This window comes from Acanthaster planci, linkage group LG03 (genome assembly GCF_054643075.1).
Source record: "Acanthaster planci isolate LZ-2023a linkage group LG03, COTS_SCS, whole genome shotgun sequence".
NCBI lineage: Eukaryota > Metazoa > Echinodermata > Asteroidea > Valvatida > Acanthasteridae > Acanthaster > Acanthaster planci.
In genome coordinates, this window is record NC_141779.1 from 3,941,379 (window position 1) to 3,966,370 (window position 24,992).

Below are 24,992 nucleotides of genomic sequence, written 5' to 3' on the forward strand. Positions count from 1 at the left end.
ATCTTGTGAATTCGAATGTAATGTTTTGTCTTTCAACGGCGCAGTGGCGCAGCAACGCATAAGTACATCAGGCTCAGTACTCACAATACAAAAGTTTTGCCAAGCAAAAGTGTCATAGGAATATCATTGCAACCAAAAGCTTTTGTCACATTAAGTTTTAAACCATTTGTGTATTGTCGATTTTCTGGTATGTCGGTGATGCATGCAATATAATCAGAGGCTTCTGCATGTCCTTCAGGTATTTGGGGGAAAATAACATTTGCTCGACCGTTTTCCGTATGAGGCAAATCCGTAGGAAACTAGACACCAACTTTGGCAGGGCGCGAATAGCCGCGTGTGGTGTGCAGTTTTCTGTGTGTAGTAACACTTGACTTTTTGTCTTTCAATGTCGACCTTTGGTTAGTCTCTGTATGTGTCATATTAGAAGGACGCTTGTTATAGGTGGGCAGTGCTTAAGACGTGTGAAACTGCCCACGGCATGGATTGCATGCGGGCTATAAGGTGTGCTGCTGCGCAGGCCACTTGTTGGACCAAATTGCACACGTAATGTAGTTCTCCGACTGCGGATAATCTGTCTTTACGTTTTTGAAGGATCTCTATCCTGATTTCTCCTTTGAAGGTAATTTTGTCCTAAGCTTTACCTTGTTCTAACTTGTCCATCGACGCATCTGTACACAGCCCCCCCCCAACCTTTAGTCTCCCGCGTCTGTTCAGGCGCTGGTAAACGACATTCTTACGTAAACTTAACCAAACCCACTGTAAAATCGACGGCGCTATGTCATATAGAGTTCATCGTCGAGTCAGATCAGATGAACAGCAAATTGGTGTGAAACGCATCGGTTCCTGAGGACAGACTGCACAGTTTCACGCACTGAACTCTGCAGGGCCAGACGTGGCAATTAAGGCGTGAGCCGTTGCGTGTCATTGGCAGGCGGTAAGGGGCCGCTGCTGTAAAACCTTGTTGACCGGGAAGGTTCCATTTCATAAAAAGTGCTCGATGAAATGGTTTCAGATTTTACAAATAAATAGAAGACCATAAGGGAACGATAAAGAAGTAGCTAGTACCAAGCTGTCAACAGCAGTATGACTTGGTGAATCTGCTGCCACCAAGAGTTTTAACGGGGGTTAACAGGATTAGCGTCGCTATGGTCGAGTTCGGGTGGTCTGTTCTTGACACGGGTTTCTTGTTCTCGTGCTCGAACGGCGGGAACACGACTCAAGAACACTGTTCTCGGAACAGGATCACACACCACCTCCTTGTCAGGGTTTTACAGGAACACACGGAAAACCTCGTGAGATTTTGATTTTTGAACAGCTGCAAAAAGTAGAGAGATGGCTTCCAAAGCCATAGACAATGGGAAGTTTTGCAAAATTAACCTTAATTATTTTCTGTAACACAGAAATGAATGTTCCTGTTTAAATAGAAAAGAATTCTGCCCATCCAAACATTACCTCTCGAATAACGTACCCTACATGGACACCGCCATGTTGCTTGTCACTAACTACCAGCGATAACCAGTTGTTTGTTCCCGGCGTTCGAGCGGCCGACCCACGAACAAAAAATCGAGCTGTTCGTGAGCATACAGGAACAAGCCGCCCGAACTCGGCCTACAGGTCCCGAGCGGGACAAAGAGAGGGCGCAGTTTTCTTGGAAACGGAGGCTCTTTTGGTGGTAACTGCTATTCTTTGGCTCACGGACGACTATGAAATGCGGTTGCGTCGCTGCCAACAAAATGGACAGCCCCCACCAACATAGCTCTTTTCAACCGATGAGGGGGTACTTCTGTTCAAGGCGGGTAGATTGAACCAATTCTTGCTTTTGTGGCAAATTCTCTTCTTGTATTCCATTTATGAGTGAGGGACTGGACTGAGCCACCAGAAATTCTAAGGGAATATATTTTCACGTGTCCCTGATTGGTTTGTACGGTCTGTTAGTTTTTAATAGCAACTAAACCAATCGATAGGAACTCTTGTATCCTATCTGTCATACAATCATGTGTTTTTCACCTTTGGCGTGAGCGTGTTTTGACCTAACAGAAGCTGGCCGTGCACGCGATGCACGATCACTGTCGCTGTGGGCGGTGGGTACAGCACCGTGATCCTCATTATTATCATTCTACCTGCCAGTACCTGCCTGGGCTCTGGAATCGATGCCACTTTGGCATATCTCTGTTTGGGGTTCAGCCCCGGGCATTTTTGGCGATCAGTACGGGTGGCGTTTCCCGCGTTTAACGTTACTTGATTGGTGAGTGGGTGTGCACGGGCTCCTTCTGCTTGGCTAGATCCGCAGCGAGAATGGGTTCGCAATAGCGCTTCAGCGCTCTACTGCTGTTGCACGTTTCACCAAAGATCCTGAACAATACGAGAATTCTAAACTTTTACGTACGGTGTAGACCGTATCTTTGGCACTTTTACACCCTCTACGGAATTGTCTGTTGAAGAAAAATCCACCTTCGATATGATTTCATAAAACTTACCAATATAAACGTGATATTGGGAAACGACTCCTGATCGAAGAACATTGAGCCGTCTTAGTTGGCTTTATTACCACTGTAAGAGGTTACTTTTTCGCCGGTTTTCTTCTGATTGACCTGCATTTCTGATCACAAGTCTATTTATAGGACTGTATGCTAAGATTTACCAAAGTGGCTTCGTCTTACAACCTTGACTATACCGTAGAGCTAGAATAAGTCACTGAAACTAACTAGAGAAAAGCGTCAATTCAAACATGAAATAGCTAACGGGCACTGGGGTTTGAGTTTAGCTACCTGGCTTTATGGAGCGACGTCGACGGCTACTCAATTACACTTTCCGATTTTCATTGCTGCCGCGTGGGCGTCGACCCGGTATGGGTTCCGCAGTCTTTGCTTCGCTTGTCAGATTTGATGTCTTCTTTGACGCTCCACAAAGGAATAGGCTCTCTTTCGTGTTCCCTTGCAAAATGTGGGAGAAAGAAAAACAGCCATGTTGTAGGGATCAACAAGATGCTCACCACAATGGATTTGAGGGGGCACGGCAAATGGGCTTTGGGTGTCCATTTCCAAGTCTGAAGATACAGAGTACCAAAAAAGAAAACCGCTTTCCACTGAAAGGAAAAGGAGAAGAAAAAAAGTGAACCAGACGCATGGATTCCTAAATTCATCAGCCTCAACGCCAATACAAAGCAAAACCACCGGAGAACCACGGTGTTCTTTAATGCTGATGGAGTATAGGTACAGTTACATTTCGTAATAACGGAGAAGGTGAGGCAATGAATGCATTCGCAGTGTTAAACTCGCACTTCAAATGTTGTTTTCGTGGGCTTTTATATGATGAAAGGGAGAGGTAAAGTCAACATGGTTGATGAACTGCACTGCCCACGCGCCCCAATTGTGAGTTGAGCTGTGTTAGTTCTGTGGGTTGCTATGTTCAAAATATTCCGTATCATTGTTTGAAACGGCGGATGGCTCATTCGGTTGGCGACCCACTTGGTGCAGGTTTCTGCAGGCTGTTCGTGAAAATCATGAGCCCACGCAAGACGACGGCGGTAATATTCCAGGTTCAAGATGATTTTGCGACATCGATCATAATGTCATTTTAAACGTGCCATCTTGATCGCCCTCAACCATATGTAATGGCTTACTCGAGTCAGAGTCCGCCGAGCTGGTGTAATCAGCGTGGGCTGGGCGAACCAGATCCATTTTCTCGAGGTGTCTCGGCCCGTTCTTTTTTTTAACGGCTCCCTGGTATCAGAATCTCGACGGTCATTCATTTTATCAAGTTATATCTGACATGAATGTTTTATAGGTCGTGAAATGGAATTTCTCATAGACAAGTCGTGTACGTGGGAGTTTTGGACACCTCCAACGCCATCTCTCGGGAGGAACACTTCCCGTAGACACAGACTACTGGCACCTATGGAACGTTTTCATTCAAGTCTGTGGGCACAAAGTACACACGGGGAGCATTCACGTGAGGGAACTTTATGATTTCGCGCTGTGCCTATGACTATTAGATGTGCACAGTCGGCCCAGACCTATTGGCTAACTATTCATAGCGGTTGTATCAAGCTTTTGAGCTTTCAGAAACATCAGGTTATTATTTCATACTATCATGTTGTCCGTTGTTTTCTTTGTTTTACGGAAAATGAAAACTAAATCCCTTATAATCACCCTGCTCAAATTAGATGTCGCATGGTAGAGTTATTTGCAGTCATCAAGTTGAAAGTGATTGATGAAAAAGGGTGGTCCGATAGGATATTATGTTGTTCATTTTGTGTATTATCCACTCAATTCAGAGTTTGAGTCGCCTTGTTTCGCGCACAAAATAGGTGAAAGATTCGAGTCATCAGACCTGTGTAACTATTAAGAAGAGGGGCCAATTTCATAGAGTTGCTTTAGCAAAAAAATTGCTTAAGCGCAAAAAAAAATTTGCTGAAAAACAAAAGTTTCCAGCTCAGAGTCTGTGTGATTGTCATGCTAACCAAGCGACAGGTGAATATCATTCCAAAACAGCATACATCACATGGAGTTTTGGCTGGTAATGGTAAAGCAAATTTTGTGCTCAAGCAGCTCTATGAAATTGGCCATCGTTGTCATCGCAAGCGGCACACCAAACTAGAACTCGTACTGAAGTCGATGGCTTCTATTAATTAACAGACGTGTCCAGGAGGACAACAGCACCGACCGGGGGGGGGGGACAACCAGTCTTTGAGAATCACCTAGTCTTTGAGGCCGGGCACGGGAAAATGGGCCGTTAGTGAACGAGCCCACAACCCCCACGCCACAGTCTATCAGCCTCGATGCTAACGGAGGAAAAAGTGACATTTCTGTCCCAGATAGCTGTGATTATTGAAGGCGTCGTGGAAAAGACCCTTTGGCGGTGGTGAATTAGTGTCGAGCATTAAAACTAAACGAGGCCCCCAGAACCGTTTGCGTTTCAGTGACTCCTGGTGTTAAAAACAGTTCAGGCAAAGATGATTGCTTGGCATACGCTTAATAAATCAGGACTATTTTCTGTACTTTTGGAGGTATGGGTTTCTTCATTATTTTGGATGGTTCAATGGGTAAAGTCGGGTGGGTGCTGCTAGCGAGTATAGGGCCAGGCTTCTGTTTGACCATTTGAAGAACTGTGTTACATCGTGTATCAAATTCGCTAATTTAACCCTTTGATTTCTGGGAATTGAAAGCAGGTTCATAACTCTGCGTCTTTATCGATTAATGCAGAGGTCGCCCGAGATCGACTTCTCATTTCGCGTCCATCTAAATTGAAACGACATGCAAGGTTATAATCGCTGGAATGTTGAGATGGCAAGTTGCAAGTGCACATTTTTAAAGTCGTCTGAATAATGGGAGCGCGTCACTAGAAAGAACATGTAAGTTAATCATTTTTTGCTAGCTGTGAATGCTATTGTGAGCTCTTAGGGACTTCACTTAATGATCAGTTTGACCGAGTTGTCCCTAATAAACCTCGGCGTGCCAGTGCCAAGCCATAGCTTTGATCCTCTCAAGAGGCGTGTCACCGTTACTGCCCTCCATCACGGCAATGCCCACCAAGCGTCTGCATCGCCCATGCCCCATAGTGATCCCAATGCCAAAATACCTGGATGCCTAAAGTTGGAGCCTGAGATCCAACCTTTGTGTGTTCATCGCTCTTGGTCAACTCTCAAGCCTGCTCGCTATGCCAACTGCGCCCAACTTTAGTCGGGATGATGTCAATATCCCCTATATTATTCAATGAGTAGTTCTGGTGGTACACATTTTCATTCAATATAAAATGTTATCTTTCTGTTGATTTTTATTTGATAGGTTTTGCTTTAATTTCGTTCAGTCAGAGTGGGTATTTGCCTCAGTCGCTCTTTATTTGTTAATCCTGCCTTGGTTTTGAAACTCACACATTTCGTACTCGGACACAGTATTACTGCCAAATATTCTGACTCCGTATATGCTGACTCCAGAATCGTTTTTACGTACAGTAAGTTAGGCAGTAATGTTTTGAAAAAGAAGTTCGATAGGTGTGAGTAAAATATCGTCATTGTGGTGCGTAACTGAGATTTGGGACAGTGGGAACGCACATTCCGAAAGTGTGTTTACACGGCTGTTGCCGTTTAAGAGCAGCACACGTGTCGGACTTCTGCTGTTAGAAACTCGACCGTCGAGATCTCTTACTATTTTGTGATATTCCCGTCTCTTCGCAACGAATTTCGATTCTTCCACGTCCTTCGTGTATGGGGCCGCGATTCTGGTTCCTTGGTAGTCCTTGCAGCCGTCACCTGATTTCTCCCGGGGAAAACCGGGGGTACGGAATCGTGATTACCCGAAACTTTCATATGACTGAAAACCATACCACAACCCCCCCCAGCGGGATGGAGGGAGGTTAGAATGAGGAGGCTTGCCCGCGTTACAGTCACTGTAATCTCTCAAATCCGGCAGGGTTTTTTTGCAGACGTAGTGGCATCCAGCCTCAGATTCCCAGGGCAGTCAGAAGACCTGCCCAGGGCATGCAGAAAGCCTGCTGCAGCGGTTCGTTGACTCACTCCCGTTAAGCTCTCCATCCACGCTCACAGCTTCTTTCTCGAATTCCAGCTCATTTCAGTGATTTCCCGCACGTTGGGGCTTGTGGGATCAGAGCAGCTTGAATTGTTCAACATGGGAGAACTGTAGTCCAAAATGTACATTTTAAAATGAGGAACAGTGTATGTCGTGGCTCGTGTGTCTACCCAGAAAAACAGCTCCATCACTTGTTAGTTACAGGCAATTTGCTGTTATGCTGCTTTGAATTGAAAAACAACAGGAAAGCTGTGTGTTCTATGTTTAAAAAGATACAATTACATGAAGGTAAAAAGTAAAAAAAGCACTGATTAGGACCTATTGCGTGCACAGAAAAATCGTAATCTTAATTTTTCCGTAAGCACCGCCATAACCTTTCGAGAATGATTGTTTAAACGAAAGAGGCCATTTTGAAAACCACAAGTGGCCAATTCATTCTCGTCGAAGTCTAACCTGCACTTAAGTCTTCGTTAGGCGATCTTACCCCCTCAGTCCATGTCTTCGAAGTTACCGTCTTTATTTGCCGACAGCATTTCCGCGTTGGATTATGCGTGGGCGTTCGCCAGCGGAGTTCATGATAAAGGAACATTGTGCTATGTAAAATTGATGACCCCTGTCCTGTGTGGGATCTCGTCTGCAATGTTGGATCCACCTTATTGCACGTTCCTTGTACTGTGGCCCCCGGCCCACACGACGTTATAAAAGGCCGCAATCAGCACGCAAAGTCGTATTCCTGCAATAGTTGCTACCGATTTCTATTCTTTTTATTAATACAGCGAGTTTGTTCGATTGAACAAGCGCCCCAGTTTATTTGATTTGCTCTCAAACTTGTGTTGTTTGAATGAATATGTACGGCGCTTACACCGTCCCATTTGTATGTTTTCCTCCATTTGCATATTACCACCGTCACGATAGACTGCCTGTGCTGTCCACAACAACTTGTGGATAATTCAGGCGGTTTGTACTGTGACCATCTGCAAATCTGTGCCCAAGTTGTACCGTGATTTGGTAGCAGTCTCCATATGCGTATTTAACACCTTGCAGTCGATTGGCCATGATGTTTTAATCATCTCCAATTGATGTCTAACCCAACAGGAGGCGGCAGCACGGGTATTCCACTGGAAACCATCGCCATCCCAGTGTCGCTGACCACACTCATCCTCGTCATCGCCTTCGTCGCGGTGGTCTGCGCGCGCAGGTTCAAGAACCGAGTTGCGCAGACAGAGACCTACACCATCCAGCGGAAAGTGTGCTACGAGGCCGACTCGGACTCGGAGAACGAGAGCGGGATGAGCTACGGTAAGGACGGTGCAGGGAGTCCCGGGGCGCCGAGTAGCCCCAACGCCTCCCCGCTCAAAGTGCTGCCCCGCCAGGCCACGGTGCCGTTGCTGCCGCAGAGAGTCCGCCAGGAAGCCTTCAAGCGACAGCGACAGCTCTCTCTGCAGCTTAACCTCGCCAACATTGAGTTTTCCGTCAAGAACGTCCACCGGAAGGAGCAGCCCAAGCTCGGCACGCTGCGGCCCGAGTTGTACCGCGACAGCTCCCAGGATCGAGGGGGCAAGGACTCGGACAAGTGCGGTAAACTGTACTTCTCGCTGCAGTACGACCATCCGACGGAGTCGCTTCACGTCCACGTCGACCGGGCTACCGGTTTGCCTGCGAAAGACTTTTCTGGAACTTCCGATCCTTATGTAAAAATCCACCTCTATCCTGCGGATCGAAAGAAGAAGTACCAGACCAAGGTGCATCGGAAGAACTGCGACCCTTACTTTGACGAGAAGTTCACCTTTACCGTGCCGTTCAACGATCTACCGGAAAAGACGTTGAAATTTACCGTGTACGATTTCGATCGGTTCTCCCGGCACGATCTGATCGGGGAAGTGACAATTACGAACTTGTTGGGTCATGACCGCGACCTCGTCAAGGGCGAACGCTTTGAGGAAGACGTCATCAAATGCTCGGCACAGGTGAGTGATGGTCATGGACTGGAGACCAGAATTCATACAAAGTAACGGTACTCTTTTATAGGACCTATTGATGCTCTTGAGGGCAGCAGGCATACTGATCCCCATTTGAAGTTGCTAGCGAAGAACGGCAAGTTCATTTACCGATGTTAAGGGTTAATAGCCAATTTAACCAGCTGAAATCCTTCAACGGGAACAGAGCCAATCAAATCATTCATTTTTACCAAAAAGTTTTAAAGACGGTTGGGTTTCAAGTTCAACCGAACTGTAAAACTGTGGCACAGTCGGCATAATTGTTGGCTAACAAGTATATTTATGTCGTTCTGATACGGGTATGCCCGCATGCAGTTTAGCGTGACCCGTTGTCGCATAACACCTAATTATGTGCATTATTAAAAACACTGCACAGCTGTGAATAACCAAATTATTCACTGGACTAACTAAGTGCTATCAACTTAATAAAAACCTGTCGTGCCACATCCACCTGTTCACAGGATATTGTGCATTTTACAGATCCTTTTAATCAAGGGTAATTAGCTAGCGACATGTTCACTGCCCATCTTTTATCCGTAAACAGGCCTTCCATTTTGCTCTCATGCAAACGGCCCAGTTGTCCATCATCTACTCCTTGAAGTCCCTCACTAATCACCAAGGACTGATGCGCTAAGTTTTAACCCCACGTCTCCAAGATACACGCAGGAGAGGGTTGAAGACAACCATTGACTTGTACGTGGAGGGGGGGAGGAAATTTAATCAGTAGCCCACGGCCCGCCCGGGACCTCCCGCTGTCCCGCCCGGTACTCACCGTGCGCTCACCCAGCGCTCACAGCGACTAAGCTTACAAGCGAGACGGGCCGCTATCAAGCCTTATAATGGGCCTCGCTGACCTGTTCTGCATATTTACCGCAGAAGTGCCTTGCTTTTTTGTCATTCTTAGTCATTTTGTCATTCTTCATAGAAAGGCTCGTGCTCAGAATACGCGCCGTGTTTGCCTAATGCCAAAGATATTAAATCCGACGGAGGTTCGAGTTGTAGTATACGTAATTATGTTTGATCCGCACGCAGAGTACCTCTCGAGTTGATGTTTGATGAAGGAATTATTTAGGTCGAATGGAGGGCATGCCGCGTGCCGCTCAAACACACCCACGTGGGCCCTGGTTCTGCCAGACGGACAAACTGTAGCGATGTTGACTCATCCTCCACACGAACTACTCCCTCTGATTTGACTTGATTTGCTCTGCGAAGATTCCACACAAGCCCCCATGTTTAACAAGGACGACCTTTAAGTCTTCGGCATATTTGATGTGAAGCAGGCGTTTCGTACGTTTTATAGGAGGCCGCGAAATAAAACACTGATACATCAGAAGGAAATGAGGAATGAAAGTAGCATAAGATTGTAGTCGCAAACAGATCGAGAACAAGTTTCTCTATCACTTTCGCTTTTACATGAAATTATGTTGAAAAGACCTTGGTACAAAAGTGGCACTCGATGGGTAATTTCACGAAGATAGTCCAACGTTTCCGTAAATTGAAATGAACCCTGTACACTACGTCTTGCAGCGGTTAATTGAGAAATGAACCGTGAATAAAAACGGCTACGCTACACTAATATCTACAGAATTCTTCGGGGGAAAAAAAGGTCAATCATCATGAGAAGTACGTGACTGCGTGGCGGCGCAGGTATCTGGTTCGTAAGTGACTTCGTCACAAAGGCGGACGCGCCACGATTTGCAGGCTCTCATTGGACAATCGCTGAAGTTGCGCGTTAACTTCCGGTTCCATGGTTCCAAAACGGCGATCAATGCATGTAACCCTATGTGCAGTGCACACTTATGAACCGGATAGCAATGGCCCCCACACCAAACCAAACTTCATCGACACCATGCAGAATCAAAGACAGGTGAAGCAGATTTCTAGGAACATATTCAACTCAGATCCAATCAAACAGAGTATACACAATAATACAGCATTAATGGGACGGAGCGACCCGGCGCAGCGTCACGTTGAGGGACACAGACGCCGAGGGCGTGGAGCACAGCCCATTTATAGCATTCAAAATAATAATAAAAAAAAACTATTCGAAACAGTTCAACGGATGAAGAGATTAAAAGCGTTGGGCCATTCCGTGACACGGAAAAACTATGTCCACTGGGCCATGTCATAACAGAACTATGAGTGTTTGTCGTCCCAAGAGTAAACCCAATTTCAGTCATGCAAGCGGAATAATTTCTCTCTTGCTGAATTGATCCTTTGGGCGTCTTCACCACAGATAGCGCAATGTGTATACACTGAGGTAGTGACGACGGCAAAATGTTGCGGTCGAAGAGGATGTAGAAGGACGAACGAACATCTTGCCGCAGGGATCGTAGAAAAGATGTGAAGCACATCGCTTGTGTAAACGAGTACGAGGGTCTGTTGACGTGCCGTGCATTGACAGTCTTTGATATAAGTCTGTCTAATAGTTAGGATGAGGTACTTGCGGTGTGTACACATTCAAGATTTACGAGAGACCTCTTGCTTTACCAAAGTCCACCGGCAACGAAATTAATGCGTGCGGATAGGAGCCGCTTTGTTTTTCTATCTGAGCCGTCATGTTCAGCAAGCTTGTGTCAACTTTCATTTTTTCGTTGTTTCTTTTTTTCTCCTGTAGGAGAAAGCAGACCTTGGAGACGTGATGTTCTCGCTTTGTTACCTACCGACCGCCTGTCGGCTAACACTTAACGTTATCAAGGCGCGGAACCTGAAGGCAATGGACATCACCGGAGCGTCAGGTAAAGTCTGTCCAGAGTACCGAGGATCCGGCAAATAACACATGCCGCTACCTCCACCGCGAACCCCCTTTCCATACTCTTCGCTGTCCCTCAGTGTGGCGGATATCGTCTCCGTGGGAGACGCCCCTTCTCCCCTGAGTTAAGACCAGGTATTGTACCTGAACCACCATTTCCTCTGTGTAGACACTGCAACATCACAGTCTGTGCAGTGCCCATTCGTTTCGTTTTGCAGTCTTTTCATCAGTTTTAGAAATATACTTAATTGCCAAACACCCACCTGCTTTTTTCCCCCGCTTTTCTCTTGATGGCAACACAGAGGGCGTACAACAATAGCCTGCACCAGAGCCTGCGCGTGCTCTGTCAAGCAGTGTGGAGATTTTATCTAAGCTTAACCTTTTCCAGTTAAAAATGCAGTGGGCTTTTCTTCCGGTTATGGATTCCTGACCTTGTGCAACCGTCTTCAGCAAAAGTAGATGGGATCCTCCAACCTTTCTGTGCTGCTCGGGGTATCGTAACGAAGAGTGGGAGACGACAATGAAAGTTAACATGACGGTTAAAGAGAAAATTGCTATTGTTCATTTCAGATTGTTGTCGCTCTTTGTGTTGGGAAAATTGTTGAGACTTCAGTTGAAAATTCATCAACCGAAAAAGCGCAGGAAGAGTTATAAGAAAGGCACCTGATTCAATTTAATGAAATTCCGAAAAGTCAAACAGCAGAGAAGAGATTAAGCATGGGTAAATGGTTGATGAAAAAAAAACCTCTACCGCCCGGGGCCGTAGTGATGAAAGCTTTCTACGCTCACTGAAATTAAATAGTCATAACACCAACGGGAAACGTGAGTGGACGGGTGAATTCGAGCGAAGTCACTTATGTAAACCAAGGCTTGTTATTCTTTTGTGAATGTCTGAATTTCCTGCGAAAGAATCGATACTGGAGAAAATCGCATCAGGAACATGTTATATGCTGACAGGCGTGCAGAGAAGACAGCAACACTCACTGCACATATATTTTCGCTGTGTTTTGTTTTTCTTGAATTGTCCCTATAACACCCCATGATTTCAGATTTTTTTCCCCTGCAGCTTACGCTCGGCTGATTGAATACAGACAAAAAATGGACGAAAAATAAAATATATTACACTTCAGTTAAAGAGATGGTTTGTACTTTGTGGAGAAAAGGGACCACCAAGGTTTCAACGTAACAACCCTTGCTGCAGTTCTAAAATAATTTAAACTTCTTTTCGATATTTGCGGTTCGAATAGAGCGACGTACAGTATAAGTGACAGGGTGATGATTTTCCGTTCACTCGCGGTTGCCTTTTAAGTGTAGAGATTCTTCGCAGAACATTTCTTGCTATTTTTTGAAAGCTTCCCATCTGAGCTGTTTTGCCAGAAACATATTCAAGACAAACCGAAGGCCGCTGTTCAAAACAAGCTCTGTTGGTTCTGAAAGCCGATATTTATTGGCATGTATGTTCGTGACGAGTGTTGGATGAGATAGTATCAGTTATCAAGAAGGTGGATTCCTCGGTGTTCAAGTCCAGGACGCGTAATGTCGCTAACGGTATGCTGCAGTACCAGATTACCCCATCCCAGAGGATGAAAGAATTTACGCCTCTCGGATATCAAGTGTGGGAATAGGAATTGGCAAAGAACGGCTAGCGCCGGAGACGGCGACAAGAAAGAAAGCACACCGCGAAAGTAAAGAAAACACCAACTTGTGTCATCGTGAGTGTGGGTGTCCCAATTTGAAGGAGTGGTGAACATGTTGACCGATCGAGGAAGAGTCGCCCACTTGGAGCTCCGAAATGTCAGGCATGCACGCAATATTGCGCGCGTCTAGGCGAAATGAAATCATAACAATTCGGCCGTCAAAGACGTGGAAAGTTGGCGGCTGGCTGACATGGGGACGCGCCGGCCACTGTCGTATATAGTCACACCTTTGCGGGTATGTCGTCCTTGCTCCCGTGTGCCAATGCCCTCTCGAGCGGATGGATGAACGACCCGTTCCCCGAAGGGCGTCAAACCGAGCGCCAGGGCTGCCGCTAACGACTATGCAAACCGTGCATTTGCCTCTGATAAGTGCTTCATGTTTGTCGCCACGGGGAGTGGGACTAAACCAAATATCAATTTGACGGAGTGGGGTAATTTTTTTTGTGGTGGGCATATTATTTAACCATTATTAAACCGACCAGTGAACCTTCTTTGCAAACTATAATTGCTGTGCGCGCGTGTATGCATTCACCGTGCATCCCCATTGAAATTGCTTCATATTTTGGGGATACCTTCTGTAGAAATGCGCGACCCGCTGTCAAGCAGGTGATCGTCACTGACGCCATTATTTTGTCTGAAGCATTTAAAAGATAAAAAAAAATAAGATTCAGTGGACTCTTTTCAGATCCGTACGTGAAGGTGTCAATGGTGTGCCACGGCAAACGGGTCAAAAAGAAGAAGACGACGGTGAAGAAGAACACGCTCAACCCGGTCTACAACGAGGCCATGGTCTTCGATGTCATGCCAGAAAGCATGGACAACATCCTCTTTGTGGTTGCCGTCGTGGATTACGATTGGTAGGTCTATTCCCCAGTCGATAAGAAAATAGGCGGGGAAAATTTGCCAAACTTAAGGCCAAATATTAAAGTTAATTCTCTCGGGAAAAAATAAACATTTTCATGATAATGCAATACCACTTGTAATTTTGACATGAAATTTCAACGGACCACGTTCGTTCTGTGTTTTTTTCCAAAGCAGGCTGGCAAAGTATAACGGCATTTATATCGAAGTATCAAATGAAAAGAGCTATCAAAAGACAAAACTTCAGCAGGTTAACAGGTGGTATATACTAAACGTGAATGATATTGAGTCTGATACACTGAGTTTTGAGAAAAGCGGATTTGATATCCAGAATTTCGATCTCTCTGCCGAGAGATTTCGGCAACAGTAAGAGACCTCAGCGACGGCCAATTGGAAATTTTGGCAAACCTTTACGAAGAAACCATTAAGGGCACGAGTTGTATACCAGGGCTTTCAAAATGAAGTCAGATTTTCTAAACTAGTTCGCAAACAACAGCTACAGCATAAATACAACGTACAGAGATCTCTGAATAATCATCTATTCGATATTCTGTTCTTCAACTTCAATTTGACCAATCATGTGTGATTTCTTAATTAATGCAACGTTATGCAACAACCGGCGTGATACCAGAAGATGTTTGGGGAAGAGCAGAATAGTGGGTAGGGGTTCGGTAGGTACGGAAGGGGCGGAGTGAAATTGGTCCAAGGGGCTGAAGCTTGTACAGAAAATGGCTCAATGAATTCGGCGTCTGTGCAAACCGTGATATTAATGTCTTGTTCCTTAATTTTTTCATGCACAAAACACACACAATGATCGATATCAAATCAGTACCACAATGTAGAACGGCGGTACTGCGCAAAAAGCTCATAATCAGATCTACGCCTGTGTAAGCGCGTATCACTGCATTTACTAAACTGTTTCAGGTTTTAATTAATTACGTTCTTGACGAACGTGACGGAAATGTACAATCGGAAATTAAGAGCGAACAACCAACAGCTCGCTAGTAGTGAGGGAATTAACGGAAATTTGCAAGCCCTCGATTTTTCGTAACAGCTTCCATAAAACCCAGCCTTTTCCTTCGTTAACCCGATGTTACTCGTAAAAAAAGTACTGAAAATCTGACTGGCAGAAGTTGGACGATACCCCTAAGGTTTTAGACGATCCTTCTGGCAGTGGACCATCTAGTAATGGAAAGGAAATTATTTCCGTCGTGAGTTATCTCTCGTTATGTCCAGCCCCAAACATCGTATGTCCTCTGTATAAGGAGGAACTACGGAAAGGGATTTCCCTCAGGCCGTCAATGGGAAATGGAGCAGATATAAAATCTTCCCGATTGCTTCTGGACGAGATTAACATGTCTCATAAATTGATGCAGTGCCTGGGAAGAATATTTATGGACGGAGTGGATTCATATCCGGCTGTAACCAATCCGCGCAATGGTCCGAAGCAACATAGTTCGCAGGACATTTTCTAGATTTTGTGCTATGCCACTTTTCCCCCATGGGCGTGGGGTCGGGTCGGGTCGAGCAGCCTTATGCCAAAGCTCAGTAATTAAACCTCACGTCTGGCTTTGTTCCTTTCAATGATTAGGGTGGGCCACAGCGAGCTCATAGGCGTGTGCGAGGTCGGTCCTCAGTGCTTCGGGCAGGGCAAGGACCACTGGGAGGAGATGCTGGCGGCGCCCCGCAAGCAGATCGCCCACTGGTACCAGCTCCAAGAGTCCTCGCCTTCCCTCAGCACCGCGTCGGTGACGTCCTCCATGAAAGGGTGCATGACGCCCCAGCAGTCCGTCGAGTGAGGAAGGAAGCTAGAGTCCAGTCGGGGGGTGGGGAGTTCCCTAACCCCCTGTATGCCGTTACAAGGTCCATCCATGTAAGGCGGGCACCATGTGAGGAAACGGCATCGGTGTCGACTTTAGGTAGTGCTTCTCTCCAGTGGGATGGCATTGGCTTTTAGTACTGGAGGAAAACAAGTTGAGTAGTTTCGTGCTTTCACGAATGAGAATGCCCAGTGCTCTTCCAGAAGTCCGAACGCGTCAGCTGTATAGGATTGATGATCGGAGTACGGTCCATAGGGACATCACGATGCGAGTTTTATAACGCACTGCACCTTTACAGTGGTTTTTTGCACTTGTCAGATTGGTGTCTACTTCATTAACGTCGCGTGTTCATTTCTTGCCTTTTATAAGCGCACGTGAGAAATGTGCGAGCGCTTACGTTTCACATTATAACAGTGCCGTTGGGCTGTATATAACGTTACCATAGAAATATAAAACCAGGAATAATTTTTGTGTCGCCAAAGTGTAGAGTGTAATTAGAGCCAAGCCACAGTCGTGTCTTATAAGTTGATTTTTTTATCGGCAAAGTTGCCTTGTGTCCTATGCTTAAAATCACTAATTCTAACACGAAATTGCCACTGTGCAAGGTTCCCCAGCAAGATCTTCTCAGAGTTCTCCGACTGAAGATGGACAAGAGGATAAGACTGAGGATTCAATCAATTAAAAGTAGTTATCTGATCATGTACCTCTACCATTGACCAAATCTTAGCTGTGAAAATAAATTCAACCCAGGGAACTTGTAAGATATCCCTGTGTGGTTTTTCAAGTCTTGTTTTATCCTTAAAGTCAAAGTAGAGTTTGGCTCACAGCCAAATTTGGAGTAGGCCCTAATTGTATTTTTGCACAAGGTTCGGATGGCTGTGTACACATTGTGATGGTGCTATGTCAATTGTGAATAGTGGTTACTATGACAATTCTAAATCAACCAGGTCACAGCGGGGAAAAACTTTTAAATGGAAATGCCTTGGTTTGTGTAAAATAAGCTGGTGAACAGAGATTGAGCACTTCATTTTCTCTGTTACAGTCGAGCAATTCACGAGTGAGTGACCGGTCAAAGACTTATGTATTAAGCATCCAGACTCTAATCTGCATAACCTTTTTTATCTAGAAGCCTTTATGCATAATTAATTCCATCCGCCGTGAAATGCATTAATAATCAGTGAACCGGGTGGTTAGTATAAGAGACTTCCCAACTTCAGGACTAAGAAAAAATAATTCATTCGAGGAAGCTTGCAAAATCTAAGAAGCTTTTTCTTCTGCTCATTCCAAAGAGATTATTTATATTTCGGTTACATCTCGGGTAACTGTGGAACCAACGTGAGCAACTCATTGCATCTTCTACATACTGCATACCAGAATTGCCACAGAAGATATAGCCTACCATAATTATGCAAGCTAATTAGTTCTTGAAATCCAAAATTGAAATTTTTAGATGAAACACTCAGAGACCAGATAAATTTAGTGTTGTTACTTTGTAATTCTTACACCAGTAAGATACGCATGTGTACATCTGTACACAGAAATCGTGTAATTGGTACAAACGGTGAAAATATTTATATTCAACACAAGGATTATAATTGTTTCGTCTCTCAAACTTAGCTGATATTCCAACATGTTTGAGAAATATCGCTGGAGGTGATATTAACGAGTGACTTGGGTAAAATGTAGGAATGTGATTCCGGCGTGCAACTCGCAAGTAATTGACCTCAAATTTCAACAACATTATTGTATGCAAACTCTTAATGAAAAGGAGAGTTTTAATCACAGTTCGTTAGCAGGTCAGGAATGTTAGGGTTTCTCCTCATATTGTAAAAAGACTCATTTCTCTTGGAACCACGACGTGTTTTCGTGACTTTCCGATAAACCAGGTCATAGACTAAATATTCACGTGGACGAAGTCATTGTAGGCTGAAACATTAGAGAAGGAATAAGTCAGTTACCGCTAATTCACGTCATTTGCCGAAATAATGATGGCCGAGAGATGTAAGCCATCAGCGTAATGGGATCGCAGATGTTCCCGAGTGCTGTAAATGGTTTTTCGTTCCGCTAATGTAGGCAGAAAGCCTTTGATACCATCAGCCTTTCCAAGGATGATGACGTTATCTTCGCGATTTTGTTTTTAAACACCAACAATCGATTTTTATTTATCTTCGGTTGCACCACACCAGCGATATATACAAACTCAGTCGAGATCTGGGATAGATCGTGGGTAACTATTTTCATCATCCCTGAAAACCCTAACGCAAATGTAAATAGTAATATTGAAAGGCCGTTTCTGCGCTGTTTCTTAAAAGAATAACCCACCTTTAAAGTTATAGTCTCCTTCAAGACCAGGTTGAATGTAAAAAGTCAAACGCTAAATATTATATCAAAAAATGTAAATAACACCTTATCTGTCCATAGACGTTGTACTGTATAAATTGTATAAGCTACTGCATTAAAGTAGCCCGAATTTTTTAATTTACCATAAAAGAAATGATATAATCTGTAATTAATGTGCATTGAATAATACACGTTTATACCACGATATTTGTACAATGTAATCAAGCCATTGTGTTAATTTCACAAGATTGACTGTTGTCATTGAATGTGTAATATTAAAGCAGAAGTCATTTTACCTGTTGCTTTTAAGGATTGTGTTCCCATGAAATAATCAGCATGAGGCTTAGAAAAAGGTAAAGTCGAGGCATTTTATGCGCCGCATTGGCTTGAAACCGTGTTAAGACAGTAAACACCAATGGCTGCATGCAGTGAATTGCTTAAAAAATCTGAGCCAATACGTAACACTTTGATAGAGGTTATCCATTCGCAAACTAGGTTTTTTGTAGTGTAATCTTGCCGTTGACATTAATTTTGTGACAGTTACGCACACGAAATTGAGCCATACTGCCGAGTGTGCAACAAGCAAATAATTGTATAGTTAAATTTCATCATAGAATGTTTCTTTGCTCCCAGTTGCACTCTATGACGATATCTAGGCGACAGGAACATTTCCTCGTTTGGTTTGCAGTAAAGAGAACCTGGGAATGAAAAGTAAAAGTGGGTTAAAAAAACAGAAACTCTGAAGTTCATTTTTTTTCAGTTTTTAAAACAAGTGATATTAGTATTTTTTTTTTAAAAACGAAGGTTGCCGTTGGTGTATATTGGCTTTAATGGCATTGCTTAATATTTGGCGTGTGTGAAATAGAGGAGGACAGTTTAAATGTTTTCAAACATAAGATAAGGGATCCATATCAACAATAAAGCTGTGCATGAATTATTGAATGATTATATTAAATACTATAAGTTGAATAAGACCACTGATGTAATATTTTCTATCAAAAACACTCGATGTGAAAACAAGAATGTGACAATAAATTGCTAATATAATGTATATTTGTTTCCCTTAGCCTGATGAAACGTAATTCAAATTGGTATTTCGTTCTCGAAGGTATCTGTTCCTCACTCACTTTTCACGAGCTGTTACTGATTCCTGATCCTCAGTGTCTTGAAAAACTGGTAGACTCCTTCAAACCTCAACCTTCTATGGCCCATTAGTAATCTAATTAAGGCAAACCTTCAAATAGAAGTAATTTGTCCTCTGTGAGATGTGGGTGGTGTTTGTTCAAGTAGAAGAAATTTATGTGAATTTTTCAATATTGATTGTGGCAGTTCGGAAGGGCATGTTTATCAACGTGAGATCATAGGAGGTTCCTCTACGTACATTTAATTCATTTGTCTCTTGATTTGAAAAAGATTCGTTTTGTTCGGAGAATCCCAAAACAAGTAGTTTCTCGTTTTCTCATTTTTGTTTATTTAAAAGAAAAACGACTCTTTTTTTGTTTTTATTAAAGGTACCTTTTAGCCATATTAATCGTGGATAACAGCAATTTTGAATTTGAGTCAGGCAGCCCTAGAATGATGTACACACACAAAAATAGGCCAACGTTTATTTTGGTAATATTTTTCACAAGCCCCAAATTTTTTTGCCGTCTGGGTGGTTAATTACCAGCTGCAGAGGGCGCTATCACTTGAGCCGCCGTCCTGTTCGCGAATAGGAATTATCGTCAGTGGCATGGCGGCAAGTTCGGAAGGAGGAATTGACGCTGATGCATTTTCGGGTGTTTTCTTGGCAGTTCGACCTCTCTTGGAAGCAATAGCAGGTAAGGCACAAAGATTAACTATAGCTAAGGAAGTGTAGTAGGTCCAGGAAATGTTCAAGTTTCATTATTTGACCCATTTCTAAGTATGTTTTGCCATTTATGTCACGTATACCGGTACTCCTGCCGTCATGGACACGTACATTACATGTACATGTAGGCTTACATGGACGTGTACATGTAGGCCTACAAGTACAAGTAGGCTCTAGCCTAGCCCAGGTTGGACGACGTGTACATTACATTGCGACTAACGTCCAGCGAATGAAGGTGCTTAAACTATGCGAAATTTTTTCAACACTTTTTTCTCACATTTTTACCTGACGAAGACAGCTCAAAATGTTGTTCACAAGTGCAAGGTCTATCCTGAATTCCATAAATGCTGTGTTGAAATTACTAAATAGGCCTACGCCCGCGAACAATGTATTTTGGAGGAAATTCAGCGAAACTCCACACTTTCCATTGCGATTCACGATCTACATGCATGTGCCTGACATAATGTATATGTACAGTACCCATTCGTCTAGCACAGGTACTCGCACATGCGCGAAATGCTTGGTAACGGAGTGCCCCTTACGCATGCGCGGAGGAGCCGTGGGTGTGATGAAGTCGCAGATGAGGCCGTGTCCAAACGGGCTTGCGAAGATACGGCTAGGTCTATTGTCTACGCGTTTCCACGTATTTGTAATGGAGCGAAGACCCAGACCTAGCTCTAGACAACATACATGTACATAACTGACAGAATATGGGATGAGCTTGGAAGCCATTTCGCGCACGCGTGCAAATGCATACTAATGCACGAACATAGGTTGTTAATTAACGAATCGCGACGCATTGCATGGAGGTTTTGCAGAATTTCCTCCAAAATACGTTGTTCGGCGTATTTAGTAATTTCAACACTGCATTTATGGAATTCAGGATACAAGGCACAGGCCTCGATATTTACCGCGGCCACCACGGCAATTGGCCGCGTGGCCTTCCAAGTTGGCCGTAATGCCCTTCCAAAAAACTCACATCGTGCAGCCACCTTGGCCAACGTGCCCTTCCCCCTTTGCAGCCGGCTGTATGTGTGATGAAAGTGTACCATGTAAGCCAATGCATGCAGTGCAATTCCGAATTAGGGCGAGTTCAACCTTTTGGGCTACGTTCGAGCGAGCTACTCGTGCTAACCCGAGCGCTATCCCGAGCACATGAATGGCAGGAGTACCATCCTCGGATCAGCGAGAGTATACTCCCCATCACAGAGGATCAGGAGTATACGCCTGACCCGAGTGTAATGTGCGCATCCACACTCCGGTTATTGGGAGTAACCGCGCGAATGCAGCCTTGGATACCATTATCAGTGCTGCACCGGTGAGCAGCGTATTTTGAATGCAAATTTGCACAACTAAGTCGGAAATCAGGCGAGTGCTTATTGTGATAAGAATAAGTTTTGACCATTCGCTAGGCCTATGCCTATATCTAAAAATCATGCCGTCGCGATCGCACGATCGTATAAAGAAACACTAAAAGGATACTTTCTTATGGGAGGGCTCAAAGTGCCAGAAGCTTGAAAACCTCTTTCCAGAAAAAGTAGGGATCATGTATTTATTAACTTGTAAACTCCGGCAAAGTCGACACTCAGTCTTGACTCAAAAACACTATGACTTCGAAATGTGCTGCTTGCCGACTTACAATGTACGTGGCGTGCTGCCTTAATACCATCCATACAATTCATTGCACCAGTCTAATTGCTTTGATCTGCCCTGGTTTATTTCTATCTCTGTTGTTGATTCAGATAAGTTTGTCCTCGATTTTGATCATCGCTCTGTACTGAGGACGACCCGTGCTTGCCGTTTGTACTGACACAATGCTAGCCACACAGCATACCGGTACATGTCATGCACTGGCGCGGCCCATGTGCACACGGGATCTTGGGGGGGCCAGCCGCACGTAAAACTTCGGTCAATAGGCCGACCTCCAAAGAGGGACAAAGTGCATGCGCGTGCACCAGAGGGGGTACTGGTATTGATGCGAATATTGGGGAAACCCCTTTGTGGTCACGCTCGCTCGATGAACACCTTTTATTGAAGGGGGGATGGCATGTTGTACAAGAACTGAATAGCTTATAGGCCTACTCATGACATGACTGGTTGTCAATAATGTAAATCAAAGGTTTCAAAATAATTGGCCTTGATGCCCCCTTGAGCTGGCCTGGTGCCCTGTTGAAATTTGATGAAGGCAAGGCCAAAGTGGCCTGCCCCTTTTTTCCCCAAGATCAAGGCCTTAAGGCACTTGTGAACGACATTTTAAGCTGTCTTCGTCAGGTAAAATTTGAGAAAAAAGTGTTCACAAAAATTTTGCATAATTTAAGGACTTTCATACCCTGGACATAAGTCGCAATGTAAAGTAGACGTCGTCCAACCTTGGCTAGCTCTAGCCTACTTCGAGAACTCAAAGTCACTAGCTCTGTGATACTCCATGTGCCTTCGAGGCAAGAAGGTTTACATGGCGTCGTAACGCTATGGGGTTTTGGAATCGAATTTTTGTGGTGAAATGGTTTGCAGCCCTAAAAAGCTATTAAACCAATTTTCCCCTGTCAGCAAATCTGCTTTATCTATACGTGCTAAGAAGGGGATAATAGTAGTTTCAGAGCATGAGACAGAGTGTTTTTGAAAAAAAATGAGATTTTTGCACACCAATTTCTCGCTTCCACCCGTTGACTGTTGCTCCGTTCATGCCTTTTGTGTTTATCAAACTGTGCATGTGTCGATCCCACCAATGACCGCGCTTGCTCCGCATCTTAATTCAACTATTTTCGGTGGCGGAGGATGACGTGTTGTGTTGTTTTCATCGTGGGACTGTCCTGGCTGCTGCTGAGACCTGGAAACACCCATCGGGCGGGATGCTTGACGTGCTGTGCTGTGTAGTGCTGACAGATTACAAGACTTACAAATCCCCCCCACCACCGAAAATGGTAGAACCAAGATGCGGAGCAGGTGCGGTCATTGGTGACCTCGACGCATGCACAGTCTAATAAACACGAACGGCATTAACAGAGCGGCAGTCAACTGGTGGAAGTACTTCCAGAACAGGTTTATACAAACCTTACAGACCTACATGTATGGCAACGTAAACAGTCATACTACAGTGTATCTGACATGGTGCTACTTCAATTCATATGAAATTTCTGTGCTTTTGCACCAATTTTGCCCCTATAAATTCATGAGGTCTCCCATTTACATTATACCTTGTCCACAACTGCCTGCGTAGCTCACCTGGACATGTCAGTTGAAAGGTCATCGTTGTCAGCAGTGTCAAGTGTGGCAGCTTCACCAATTACAACGCAGGGTTCTCCCCACGTACAAACCTGCGCATCGGCCCAATACGTACATTTTTTTCTTCGATCATTGCCGATACGCAAGAAGAAGCCTGATACTTATTTTTTTGTCCCCAATACGCACAACTCTGAAGAGTCGCGTCTTATGCCTCTGAGTGTGTCGTGTCATCAACTGTTGCACGATAACAAGCCCCAGTGAACAACGTCTTAAATCCTTTCATGTTGATTTTCAGCCATATCATTTCGGAAGAATCACACTCAAGATCAGCAATGACAACTCCTCCACCAACCTGTCTCGTCTAAACACATTGTAATGCAAGCTAAAATATTTAGAATAATGAATACCAGTAGTAAGCCACGTCGCTGTTGGTATGATAATATCTGGTCTTTTGCCATTGATAACGTTGCAGAAAGGCCAATACAAGACTCTAGTTTAGGCTTGATAGGCGACAACGTAAATGTAGACTCTGCAGAGAAGTGCTATTCCAATCAAAACTATCCAAATGAGATTCACTGCTGTGGAGATTAAACAGTTCTGAGTCTGGGCTTACATGTATAAAGTCACAACGGGCAGAACCAAACAAGGGAGGTTCTACCAAGGTTTTTGTAAGATGAATCATCAATGTTCTGACAACCTACATTGTATATGTATATGGAACCATCTCGAACAGTTTTTGCACATAACCCCTTTATCATCCCAGGTTACAGGAACCCACAGGTGCCACGGGGAAAAAAAAACTGAAGGTGAGGGAACATGGCGTTTGACTGAAGGGCCAGGGTTTAATTCGATGTCACTTGAAGCGATCAAATGTAGCACAGTGAAGACTTACAAAGCTGATGAGGTGGACAGTTGAAGCTGTACATGTAGTTCCGGAAATGAAGTTTTTTGCCATTCAAAAAATTAAATTTCCGTTATTTGCCCACGGGGTTTGCTTGTGTTGTTGTTCCAAGACCAAAATTGGCACAGAAGATTATGATAGAGTTTCATCCTGGCACAACACACATGTAGAGCTGCGTATCTGTGTTGCCAAAAGAACACCCAAGAGTTGCACAAGTGGACACGATGTTTGAGTCCTGGGTTTAACCACGGTTGTTGGTGATGCAGCCATGACGTTGCTGCGTTACGCCATTACACAAACTTGACAACTTGCGTACCAGATAAAAACATCAAAGTGACAACCAACAGACAATAAAAATTAATAAAATATCCACCAAACAGGTACAAATAGATACAAAAGAAGACACTTGAGACTTGATACAAACAGGATGCGTTAAAAAAATGCATTATTGCCCTACTGTACATCATGACAGGCTTTTGGTGTTTAGATTTCTGTTTGTTTTCTGTTCAAGAGTGCAGAGGACTGCATGATTTCCAATGCATGAAATTATGTACATGTACCATGGAGTAATTGGTTTGTCCTGAAAGAATAGTGCAAAATACAATTGTGACCTCAAAATATCTGAACATACTGAGTTACGGTACATGTACATGTACATTATCATGCACCTGTTGCGCTTCTATAGTGGAAGTACATGTACGTGTATCATTGTTATAAATCAAAGCCTTTGAAAGCATGTTACAGCCGCCATGTACGGTAACCATGACCACTCTGTAATTTGTCCCCATTTTTGTGACTGTATCATTTTGTTAACTTTTCTCCACAGATGACTGATCACAACAAGTCAATGTTGAAACTCTTCTTCATCACTCAGACCGTGCCTGACATCAAGAGGATCTCAAAGACTCATCCACCATGGACCTGACATCAAGAGGATCTCAAAACTTAAATGTACCTGTAGACCTGACATCAAGAGGATCTCAAGACTTATCCACCATGGTCTTGACATCAAGAGGATCTCAAGAC

The 24,992-nt window shown here is 44.2% G+C and overlaps 1 protein-coding gene across 4 annotated transcripts in view; it reads left to right on the forward strand.

Moving 5' to 3' along the window:
* LOC110985494 (synaptotagmin-6-like) overlaps positions 1-19,045 on the forward strand; it is an 85,431-nt gene extending 66,386 nt beyond the window's left edge. For all 4 annotated transcript variants that reach the window (XM_022246561.2, XM_022246552.2, XM_087134118.1 and 1 more), the window contains 4 exons: positions 7,623-8,494; positions 11,142-11,262; positions 13,659-13,830; positions 15,426-19,045. In XM_022246561.2, coding sequence (XP_022102253.2) covers positions 7,623-8,494; positions 11,142-11,262; positions 13,659-13,830; positions 15,426-15,633 — 1,373 coding nt within the window. In that variant the 3' untranslated portion in view covers positions 15,634-19,045. The remainder of the gene's footprint in view (positions 1-7,622; positions 8,495-11,141; positions 11,263-13,658; positions 13,831-15,425) is intronic.
* Positions 19,046-24,992: the final 5,947 nt, after the last annotated feature.